The sequence below is a fragment of the Choristoneura fumiferana genome, chromosome 15 (genome assembly GCF_025370935.1).
Source record: "Choristoneura fumiferana chromosome 15, NRCan_CFum_1, whole genome shotgun sequence".
In the NCBI taxonomy this organism is placed as follows: Eukaryota; Metazoa; Arthropoda; class Insecta; order Lepidoptera; family Tortricidae; genus Choristoneura; species Choristoneura fumiferana.
Genome location: NC_133486.1, coordinates 5,197,933 through 5,210,703, shown reverse-complemented (window position 1 = coordinate 5,210,703; position 12,771 = coordinate 5,197,933). Strand labels below are relative to the sequence as shown.

Here is a 12,771-nt window from a genome sequence, read left to right as displayed (position 1 = left end):
GGAAGTTTTTATGTGTGTTTTTTTCGTAGAAAATTGTTTTTGGAAAAGGTTTTAATGTTTATACCTCTTACAAAGAATCAAGACAAGTCATGCTTTAGCTGTTGCAGATCAAGAAATATTTTAACTGACTATACCGCATATTCAACAACGATTCCGTTGTAATGATACTTAGACATTATTTTGCTTTTGTCCGATTCTCTACGTGTACCTTCGTAAGAAACTGATAAAACATAATGTAGCTGCGAAATAGTTTCTAACTTTTTCAGAGTTTCGAATACATGTGAGTGCTTTGATTGTTATATAACGAACCTACTCTAGTAAAGGGACACGTTGTCTATGGTTCCAATTAGCGTATTTATCGCAACAACTCACAATAATTGGCAGTTTCCTGAGCAGAGCCAAGCATCATTGCTCTCAATTGTCCGAAGAAAACGGCACAAGGCAAACAACGCGTTTTTGACAGCTTCATCACTATGATACTTTACAAAACTAGCGCAGTTTATAACCATTGTCGAATAAAAGCTCGATTTTCTCAAAGTACCTTGTGACATTTACCACAGCTTAGGTGCTGTCATCTTATGTTGATAGAGTTCATGAGGTCGTATGTGAATGAAATTGCACTTTGCAATCTGAATTTCATAAAGATTATAATGATTTTATTGATCGTGCAATACTCTGTTAAAAGTGCGTTTGCTTTTTGGTGTACATTTAAGATAAATAAATGAAAATATTAATGCTTGCTATCTTATTTTCCATCTTGACGATATTAACTAACAACAAAGAGTGTAAAAGTGCCTGCTAACTAAAATAATATAACTTGTACGTGCATACAACTTTCGTCGTATCTTCAAACAGCGACAAAAGCTCGCAGTCGGTCAGGTATACTTCTTTAAAGTCTCGAGCCGTGGCTCCAGCGATCCTTGACATGGTTACTATGCGGCTAGGGCTGCCAAGGGTCACAAACTAGTTGGAGATGTCAACACCACCCAGCCTATCTGTTGGACATTTATTACATTACATTACATGTTGAGCTACCAAGTTGGTACTTAACTATATCTAACATACGTTTGGAGTTAAAATGTAATGGCTTTTAATTCGAAACATAATAACTAATAGATCTAAGCCTAATTGGTAAAATATTAGATACTGTCCTACCTATGTTGACATACATTTTTCATTATTGTTGCCAGATTATTTACCTGGTTGTGCGCTCGTCTATAAAACTACCTATATACCATATCACCGCATATCTTCGATTAGATACGTTATTTACTTCACCGTATCTGCAAAAAACTTGTGAGTTTCAAAATAATTAGTAGATTTGGCAGCCCTAATTTCAGCTCTCTGTCACTAGAGTTCACTAGACGTATGCGTGTACTACTTCCTTTGCTAACTCTTCCCAGCCTCTTTCAGAGGCACCTTACTGCGAATGAGTTCCCTCTGAAATCGGTCAATGCTCCATACCTGTACAAGTTTACAGTCATGACGCTTTCATTTTGCTTGAAACAGAATTTCAAACATTTTTAAACTCGTGCTTACTTTCACGGTTTGTCAATTGTCAATTTTTTATCGGATATAAAGAACAGTTTGTATTGCTTTGTGGAAGTCGATATAGAAATCATAAACCTTGGTCGACTTCATCATCGTGGAGCTTTATATTGACCTCGATAAAATATCATTAAAGGTTTTTTTATGGCACAACGACACAAAGCTGCTTAATGGTATGGCTGTATGCAGACTGGTACCTACTAGACAAGTGATGAAATCGATTTTCATTAATCGGTGTCTCATTTTATATGAAGAGATTAATTAGAAATTCACTTGAAAATTACATTTTTCTTTCTACAGCGTCTGTATTACGGTCTCTGTAAATAAAGCTATGTCGTCACACTGTCGCCACGGTTCAACGACAGCACATACGTAATTAATGTACAATACGTATGTAAATTTACCGACCATTCGAGCGCAACGCAACGCTCCGGAGTCTACCAAATATATTTGGTTCGTAACGTGGGTTTGGTGAGATTTAGAATGCCCGTCATGGTCGTTGACTGGGCGCCGTGGGTCGGCTTCTCTGACTGCATCGCTTGGGCGGTGCGACCTACGCTTGTTCCTACTTAGATCACGCTCTATCCATAAAAGGTATAAAGTTAACTAGTTGAAAGCTAAGTTAGGTACAGACGCCATCAGCTGCCTAGACTAGATGCTCTTCAAACATGAACACGACCGTATAATATTGTCAATCGCTTAAATGAGTGTTCAGATATTTTTGATGACGACTATATAATTGTTTTTGGTTTAGTAATAGTCAGGGGTTAGAGCAATTAAATTAAATTTTAAAATATAAATCTAATTATGTTAAGAAAAATCACAATAAATTCCTATTACATATATATATATGAGTATTTTGATGACATGAGTCCTCTTATCCGTATAATAAATAAATAAACCAATTTTTATGTAATGAAATATTATTACAGTAAAATAGCTTAAGTATTATCATTTTTATACCCTATCTGGGTGTCATGTACCTACTACTTAATAATATGTCATCTAATGTAATGAACATGACTTATAAATGAATAAATGAATGCTGAATACAAGTTATTGGATAAACACAGTAACGTGCTCCTTCAAATATAGATTTTAAAAAGTTCCCCTTTACTTCGCCACGCTTGGGTGAAAGAAGATTGTTATTATGGCCTTCCACAATTTGTGTACAAGTAAAAGTACATTTCGGGCTCTTTCCACTGACCGTCGTTGTTAGCACATTCGTTTCCATTGTATTTACTAAGCCATTTGTCGAAGCGCACTTTCGCAAAACGAGTTTTTTTTTTAACTCTTTTCACGCAACCTCCGACCGTTCTGCAAGTTGCACAAGTTTATTTTTTGCTTGAGTTTTTCCTAACATATAAAATGTTGTGGGATAACGGCTATGTCGTATAACCATTTATTTTGCTGTAGCAAAAGTAGCTAGCTCCTGTTTCAACGCCTTTACTACCTTACAGTCATAGATGAAGCATGCGAGTGTTGAAACAGCGTAGTGCTTATTTACTTGTAATTACTTGTTCGTAGACTGGTCAAGATCGCAAATGTTAATCCTGTCTCGTTTACACTTCATCCATATGTGACAGACAGAATGTGACATTTTCATTTCTGACCATATAGTGTGTGCCTTGCGTCACACTAGCTGTCCATAGTGCATTTCGCAATGGTCAGATTCCTCCGACGCTAAATCATAATCTGGAAATTAATAATCTCGCATAGTACTACTATGCGTTTATTGTTTTCAGGACACATGCATGGTGTGTTGTGTGTAGATTTAGTTGTCGTTAGTGTGATTTAGATTACCTATATGTAGATGATTTTTTATTGAGTGTTGCACTTAATTTAGATGTAAGGATATTATATTTGAAGTGTATTGTTGCATGGAAGTTTTTTACATTATTACCATTGCTTCTTAACATTTTCTTTTTTTTTCAGTTTTTTTCATGTTGTTGTTTGTTACTAAAAAGCCAATTACGATCGCGGTTCTGATTTTATCAATTGTAGTCTATTGTTGATTGGAAGATTTTCTTAGCATTTTCTAGACCGTAAAATGTCAGCTTTTCTTTTACGAATGAGAAAATGTTATGTATTTATTTTTTTTATAACAAAAAGCAATACATTAAACATTTAAAAATATAACTATGTACAAAAAATATTTAACCTAGCCTAACCTATAAATAAAAAATCCCTCCTAGGTCACCGTCGCTGTTCATTGTGCCCAGAAGGCTGGCAGCATTCCCGCGTTGTATCGCAAGGCTAATCCTTTGCCCAAAATAGCTGCCAGCCCTCTGGTCACCTGAAACATCAATGAGAAAATCGAACTCGCTTTGCATATAATAGTTTTGACCTACCTCAACTCCCGTGATCATTAGGTTCAGGTTCTACGTCTGCGGGTTAAATTTATTTTTCATTGCCTTTGATCGATACTTAACTGCAAGCCGTCGTCTGGTACCGTGGCAGCTGTTCTATGATTAGTGGTTAAGGAATTGATTGCATTAGTAATTATAGGGGTTTTAATATGGAAATTGTACCGCCTCAGTTCTTTCTACTTAGACAGATTTGCAAATTTTACTACGACGATTGTAGTGTTTGGGTATACATCAGGAACAGGCGGTATCATATTTTATTTATTTTAACAGTTAAATTTGAAAATTAGCTGAACCCCATAATAATTTGTTGCAGTAAAAATTATAGAAAGAAAGAATAAATTTATTTGGCAAAATTCGGCACAGCAAAAAGAAAAAAAATACAATTAAAAAATAAGACAACCTTATTACAAGACATTGTGCCGAAAGAAGCAAAAAGGGCCATACTCAGCGTGTTGCCACGGCAAGCCGCAGCGCTGGTTTTCAGTATGACCCTATAGTACTTAGTACAGTTCGAAATGATTAAATTTATCAGTTATATAGTAAAGCTTCTTTTTGAGTTGGACTTTAGACGTTTTCTAAGTAATTTCTTTGTTTTCTTCGATATTCTTTGATCTTTGTTATATTTAATGGATGGAGCGTTATCTGTTATCTCCATTGCTCTGTCTAAATTGAATATTATTGTATTTAATTTAAGGGAACCTTTCCGTCTATTAAATTTTATTAAGCTAAAAGATGCAAGATCGTCGTGTATTACACTAACATTAACTCTGTTGAACAAAACAGTCACGAAATATGTATTTGCAGCATAAATAAGGAAGCTCATTTGCAATATAACTCTTATAATTACATTATTATTATTATTTATTTGCACTTAATAAGCAAGTAATTAGTCGTTGACTGATTGAACCCCGCGGTACCGCCTGTTCTTATAATTTGTTATAGCTACACTACACCAGCATACCTACCTTACACACTTCGGGACAGGTAGGAATAGCTTGATTTTTTTTTTTTTTTACTTAACTGTTGTCGTTTACTCCCAAAAACTTCAAATATTGTGTTAAATGTGTTCTACTCGTAATAGCATTTTCAAAATATTCCACGCAATACCATAACCGATGTTTAGGTAATTAATTACACTAGAAATCGCAATTTATATCTCATTGTACTAAAGTGAGTAATTAAAGTAAAAGCATTTGATTTTATCCACATAATCCGTTTTCAAATTGAATGTCTCATTAATTTCAGGCAAATTAATGTTAATTAGGAGTGCTGCGTTCTCGTGCTTTGTTGTTTTTCCCGTCATTAGTGAAGTTAGATTAGCAGCCGCACTTAGATACATTCATTTACTCTTGGGCAATTTATTAATAAAGCTCAAGTTGCAAAAAAAGTGTGATGTGATTTAAATGCTAATGGTAATGCTAATTTTGCCGATGACACATTATACGTGTCAAATGAAAATAGTTTTGTAATTGTTTTAAATTAACTAAAATAATAAGCTAAATGGACGTGTCGCATTCCATAGAGTTTGGAAGATTGATACTTAAATATATGTTTTATAGCGTTTAGGTTTTGTCGCAAACCCTTGGCAAAATTTGATAGCGAATTTTTGATTACTATGGTTAGTGGAATAATGTTGGCCACTGCTGAATAATGTGGTGATAGAGTCCCGAGGAGGTAGTTCCGGGAAGCTAAAACTTTACGTACCTATTAAATGCGAATTTTTCGTTAAAAAAATACATTACAACCACGTTCCAGTTCTGTCATTCAATAAATTTCATAGAAAAAAAAAATAGTTCCAGACAAAAAAAACAAAGTATAAAGACGAAAGTATAAATATGATTTACAAATTATTTATTTCTTAATTACATCCTTTAGCGGTAAAAAAAAATCCTACGCGGCCCGCCCAGCTGTCAGTGCTATGGCTGTCAAACTGACAGCTGTCATTCCACTGACAATTCGGTGAGCCGTTCTAGATTATGCTAGATAATGAATATTTTACCGAATCATAATGTTTAGTAAATTATTGGTACTGTGATGAATAATAACAAAAACTGCATTGATGCATACTACCAACACAAATATTTCTAGTCCATCTATCATAAGGATTCTATGCGTGTGGTGCGCAATTCAAACATAATTGACTGTACTTATTCTTGTCTACTTATATTATTTATGTACACATATCAAACAAATAATTTATTAAAGGATTCCATTCCATGCAATACAATATAGTTCAATTTGGAGAATTACACTAATACAAAATCCAAAAATATTAATTCTAATTATTCTGATTTCTTATTATATGTTATGAAATTACCAATTACACTGATAATTTAGTTTTGTTTTTTTATTTGAATGCGCAATTTATATGTTTTTATCGTTGAAATAACGTATTGAAAATCGTAAACAAAACAAACATCGATCAATAGAGTTAAAAATAAATTATTGATTGCACGATATCGATATGTCCTGTTCCGGATAAGAAACACGTTATGTGTACTGTCGCAAATAAAAAGCAGTAATAATGAATGTACAGTCAAGTGCAAAAATAAGTATCTATTCGAACCACTCAAAATTATGTTACTACGGCCTTATTTCGTCGGAATAAGAGTCTGTGGTACTTATTTTTGGAACTTTGAATAAGTTCATATTTTTACACTTGACTGTACATACGTTTGGTTGTTATACGAAAAAAGTTGCAGTTGGAGTCACATGTAAGCTATATTAGATAGTATTTTTAGTTTACCTTGCCTGACAGTTTTATTGTAAGCAGCAACAACGTCCCCGTTGATCGAGTCATGGTTTGGTTGTGCATATTTCTATTGAGATAGCGAATTTTGTGGGATAGTAGATACAAGACATTACTTTAGTGATTGTTTTTGAGTCTTAATTTTACAATTTTCCGTTGTTTTAGTCAACATGAGCAGAGCATTATAATTAAATTTGCCTAATTTTCCTTATGTTATCCTTATGTTCCTATAGTCATGCATGATAAAAATATATAAAATTAAATGGTGCGTTCAACTAAAACGTTGTTTTTCAAAGTCGCTCTAAGCCTAAGTCCTTAACGCATCCCGCGTCAAGTACAGCTACTGCCTACTACCATATAAGTTACTCGCTCTGAGAAACTTAATTTAAAAATCGACCCGTTAAACCGTCGCAAACACTCGAAATGTTTTCCTGCATTTACCAAACAAGTCACTTTGCATTTTGCTATAATTGGCAACGGTTTAACTAAAGCCAATTCAATAATATCGATTTTAAAAGCTTCCTTGCTTTAATTCAAGTCACTTTTCCGTGTTTAAATAAAAATGTGACCAGATTTTAACGGGTTAAAAATATTTCCGCGTTCAGCGTTAGTTTTCCACATCGATCAAGCTACTCTTCGCCGAACGAGGGCTTAGGGCTATGCGACTTTGATCCCTGGACCGACATACATGATAAGCCGAAAGGTAAGTATTTTTAACCACCCGTGATCGCCAGAATTTCTATGTACAAGTTAAGGCCTCTGATGTGTATTACATAGGGTGACTATTTTTCCATTTGAAAACTAATGAGACGATATCATTAGGGTTCCGTACCCAAAGGGTAAAAATGGGACCCTATTACTAAGACTTCACAGTCCATCCGTCTGTCTGTCTGTCACCAGGCTGTATCTCGTGAACCGTGATAGCTAGACAGTTGAAATTTTCACCGATGATGTATTTCTGTTGCCGCTATAACAACAGAAAACAGAATAAAATAAATATTTAAGGGGGCTCCCATACAACAAACGTGTTTTTTTTTTGCCATTTTTTTGTTAATGTCTAATGTTGTATAGATAATGGTACGGAACCCTTTGTGCGCGAGTCCGACTCGCACTTGGCTGGTTTTTATTATTATTATTTTTTCAAGTGTTTAGGTAAACTGGATTAGGTAATAGTTTTTCTTTCGTTTTTTGTCGACTTTGAATTGACCTAGTCAAGGGTACTTGCTCAAGAATGGGTGTGACACAATGTCAGACTTATAAAAAGAGTTGTCATTTGACTGTTACAAAATATCTTATCACTGATTTCTATGATTCAGCGGATAAGGCGGGGCAAGCTCACAATTATTTTGGCATTGTCATTCATTGGCCCATCAAGTCGAAAAAAAAACAAGTAATAAGTACATGTATGGATTTGCTCGCAAAGTATATACCGAACACTCAAGGTTACAAATGAATTTGTCGTTCTCTATATTTTTGTCGATTTGTTTGGGCAAGTTTTCAATCGAGAATCAACAACTTTCAACATGTTTACACTTATACAGTAGGTATATACAGACCCCCTGCTATCCGAGATGTGGTACAAAATGTTATCTATCTGTAGGAGTCAGACTGGTTTCGGAGCGGCCGGCTGCCTCGCTTGCGTAGCGTGCACCGTGCAAGGTTCACTGGATGCCGATTCCCGATACAAACACGCTAAACGACATTGTAGTACAGTACGTTATTGTTTGTCGTATCCAATAATCGTGCCTTCAAACGGCACTTACAAGATTCTGTTACCTTTACCTTTTAAAGTTTAAGAGGAGATGCCGCGTATCATAGTTTATTATTATTATATATTTATTATGTTGAACAATATAAATAAACGCGTTGGCAAACCATCCTTTAATTACGTCACACATTTCGGGGCACAAAATAATGAAATTTTTCGTAACCAGTGGAACAAGGCAGAGGAGAGATGTAAAAGTTATTCTCGCTATCTAAGATCTTAACTATCGTGACAGATTCCAATTCGAATTCTATACTCCTGTATACAGACTTCATCAGCTTCATCTAACCTTATAACAAGTCATCGCATTCACTAACAAGATGTTACAATAATATATTGAGCGGCAAAAAATCTGGCCCCGAAACGGGACCCCGAGGCGTTGGCATACCGACAGTCGCAGGGTATTGGGTTCTAGGAAGATGCCCATGTTTCGGGAGGGGAGTGCGTGAAGCCAGTAACCAGCTTCTCTCGTGCCTGCAGCTAATAATCTGGCTCGTCCAGCAGTGCAGGATTCGCGGAGTAGACATTCTTGGGACAATTTAGATATAGTGTCGTCCCAGCTCCGTTGCGATTTTGGATTTTCCGGAAAATTTTGACTGGGGCAAGCAATTGACCAAGCGTTTTTGGCGTCTTCCAAGTCCGAGATCTCAACCACCGTACCGAATGGGGAGGGATCCTTGGGTCCACGACTGCTCGCTAAGTTGACAATTAAGGATAGCTTCCAAATTAGTTTTGATCAGATTATCCATTTGTGATAAGAGATTTTGATATTTCCAGAGAGGGGAGCACCGTAGCACGTAAGTTAATTTAGGAACGAAAAGGCAAAATTTAATGACAGAAAATGCGTAATGTGGGCTAATAAGTTAATATGTCTGCTCCAAATTCGTGATACTCATATTATTTAAAAACGAAGAAATGTTCATTAACGGTTTTTAAGAAAATAAAAGTCTATCACGAATAATTATTGGAGTTACAGTTACAATAAATTATATATTAAGAACAGTTCTATTATTTTCAATTTTTATGGAATAATCGAGAAAAACTAACAAAAATGCAACGTTGCCAGCTTGCCAGCTCAGCAGGTATAAACGCTCTTAACGTGGTCTACTTTGATAATTAAAATAAAGAGGGGTTTAATATTTCTAATTGCCTTTTTTTCACTGAAATAGGTTTTGTAACTCTACTGCTTAGTTAACGGTAGTAGCTCTATCGGCCAGTGAATATCACTATATTAGTCGGTGATTTAGTACCTACGTACCTTTTTTTTATATTTAAAACGGACCAACGATTGACCTCCGTCTTACTTTATGGTAGTTGAGGCCACTCTGGTTCAATAACAGCTTATTCACGCTGACCTTGAATAGCCCTAAATTGTACTTATTCGGAAAACAGATGACGGAAGCGATGGTTAGCCCTTTTCAGTCCGTATTATAAAAGAAGAGTCGAAGCGCCAACCTAACTAATAAACTGTCCCGTCTCTTCCAGAGCAAGTGTTGGTCAGGCGTAGGGCCGGGCTGCTGCGCTGCGCCCGCCGTGCCAAGTCGCGCGTGCGATGCTGAGCGGTCCCCTCCGCCCGTGCTGCCGCCCGCTCCGCCAGTGCTCTGCGCAAGACCTTGCTGCCGCGACGCGACGTGAGTACTCTCCAAAGGCAACAACCACTGCTGTGTCATACAGTTCCTAACATCCTCAAGCCTCGTATTCATGGTAAACATTTTGTTGAGCAACATTGTTGAATCAACGTGTTCCAGAGTTCTCGCTTACCAAGCGACACATGACTAAACAGCTCAGCAACACGTTGATTCAAAAATGTTGCTCAACAAAATTAAATTTTTACTATGAGTACAGGGCTTCAGCTCAGCAGGTCTGTAGCCTCTCTCTCTCTCTGTAGCGTTAGTCTGTTGTGAAATCTGTTTCACCTGAGGGTTAGCACCTGCGCTGTTATATCTAGCATGCTGCCCATTGCCCAATGCCCGTCTTTCGTACTCAAAAAAAGGAATGTACTCGGTGGCAAACCAGTAGAATAACACGTGCTAACCGTTATGGGGCCTAGAGACATTTCTTCCTTTTGTTTAAAATCCCACAGAAAAAGAGATAAGGCGATTTCCCCGGACACAGAACCCACTAGTAACAGTTAGGTGCTGTGGACAGGGATGCTAATTCGATCAAATAAAAGAGACGGAAAATCTCCCTAACAAGCAGTAATGACCAAGCTAGCAGGTACGAAAGGGCCAAAAATCTAAATAAATGAATAAGTGCGACGGAGATAGCACGATACTAGTTCTATGAATGAAGTCGTCACTTTGTCCGAAGATTAACGAGCAGGTAGGTACATAAATAGCGGTGCCGTGTGTTAGGCTATATTTTTTTATAAAGATTGGAAGCCTGTACTAGAAAGTTTTTTTAATACCTGTTAAAAAATTCAAGGGATAAAAGGTACAATTGGCTCCTTTAAGAACAAAATAAGTAAAATTTGCAAGTTTCATGGGAATGCATTTTTCATGGTGGTGACTAAACTACCTACTTATATAGTTATGATATGAATAGTCTATATATTTCCGTAAATCTAGCTACATAAGGTACATAATTATAACTAACGATCGATATTAATTGTATTATAATTGTATCCAGTGGTTAATAATAGCATGCTAATGAGTCTTTCGGTAAATAGACAACAACGCTACAAGATTCCATTATAGTAAAACAAGCAAACATCACGGTCGTTTCATTAACAGTATCGAACATTCCTGCACTGCGTGCGTTATAAAAAATATTCGCCTTCGGAATTACGCGACCCCTCGCTTACCTGGCTCGGCGGTATCCCCCCATCGCAGCCCCTAAGTCCCTTCTGGCCGCAGTCGTTTGTTCAACCCCAACCCTCGCGTGCGATGCGTGTGCGCAGCCTAGCGTCGCTCGGCAAATGTTTTAAGTTTTAAATTATGCCGTAGAATGTGATGTGTTATGATATAGTGTGGTGGTGTTTTAATAGTCACAATGGATCTCACTGTGCATAAAATCAAATGTGAAAGTTATGAATTTAAAGAAGAGTTTGACTTCGACTTTGAATCGTGAGTAATTTTGATTGATTCTAAAAATAATATTTAGGAGACGTAACTGATTTTTAAGAAGAATGGCTAGTAAATAATCATGTCAAGTCGTGTTAGCCTTGCATTATCCATGGATAGACATACATACAAGCAAGCAGACGTAATAATAAAAAGAGCACTTTCTTTTTGTGTTAGTGTTTAAGTTTATGGCCATAATATTTGTATAATAATGAAAAATGTCCGATCGAGTATTTAGACTTACTCTTAACATAAAAACGAACGAATATCTTGTTTTTATTGCCTATACTTACAGCCATAAAGTATATTATACCTTGTTAAGAAACCAACGTGGCGCAATTTGGTTTCGAAGGGTCTTTTATAGCGTGTGTTATCTTTTATACTTTACATTCAACCAATAATACAATCCGTGATCAGTTTATTTTCTAGCTCAGTATTACTATAGAAATCCAAATCCGCTGTACCTATTATTAGATACGAAATAACCGCAGGTGCGGCTGGCACAACAGACCTTTTGGAGAAAAAAAAAGTACAAGTGAATCTGGCACAAGTGTTCTTTACTGGTCGTGTATGTTTTCTAATACAGGGTAGAGATTCGAATATATGGATGATATGATTTGATAAAGCTTGAGCTTTTGTGTTATTATTTGTAGGCAGGATTGGTTCTATGACTCTGAGGACCAAGTTTTAAAACACAAAACTCGTAAATATCATTTGAAATTGGTGTAATGAAATGACATGTTGAGCCGGTGAAATTACTGGCACTTGAGGTATCCCATCTTAGGCCTCTAGGTTGGCAACGCATCTGCAATCCCCCTGGTGTTGCAGGTGTCTATGGGCGGTGGTAATCTCTTACCATCAGGAGACCCACTTGCTCGTTTGCCATCCAGTCGAATAAAAAAAAATAAAAAAACCATGTTCAACTCGAATCTCTCAAATCCCATTGTGATTTCATAAATCGATCCCATAGTTGAAGATTTGATTCCCATCCGTCGTACCTACCCGTAAAGCTCTTTTAGTCTTAGAAAATCTTGAGTACATATCAAACCGTACGTAACCCTGCCCGGTTTTAGTAGATATTCTGAAATCCTATTGGAAGGACCAATCCCTGCCCGTGGGTGCCCTAAAAGGCAAGGCAATTAAAGGACCTAATGTGAGATGGGCAGCAACATTCTCTCCACTATTGAATTTAGCACTGCGATTTGGAAGGCAAGGGAACCACCACGCTATTTTCCCAAAAAAGCTGTCAAGAAGGCTCACTAAGTACTGATTCTCAAG

The 12,771-nt window shown here is 36.6% G+C and overlaps 1 protein-coding gene across 3 annotated transcripts in view; it reads left to right on the top strand.

Annotated features, from left to right (window-relative positions):
* The window catches only part of Hipk (Homeodomain interacting protein kinase), a 110,085-nt gene that overhangs the window by 73,051 nt on the left and 24,263 nt on the right, over nucleotides 1–12,771 (top strand). For 2 of the 3 annotated variants that reach the window (XM_074098467.1, XM_074098466.1), the window contains exon 2: nucleotides 9,917–10,062. In XM_074098467.1, coding sequence (XP_073954568.1) covers nucleotides 9,917–10,062 — 146 coding nt within the window. Of the gene's footprint in view, nucleotides 1–9,916; nucleotides 10,063–11,144; nucleotides 11,497–12,771 lie in introns of those variants that run through there. The other variant, XM_074098468.1, reaches the window with a different exon arrangement.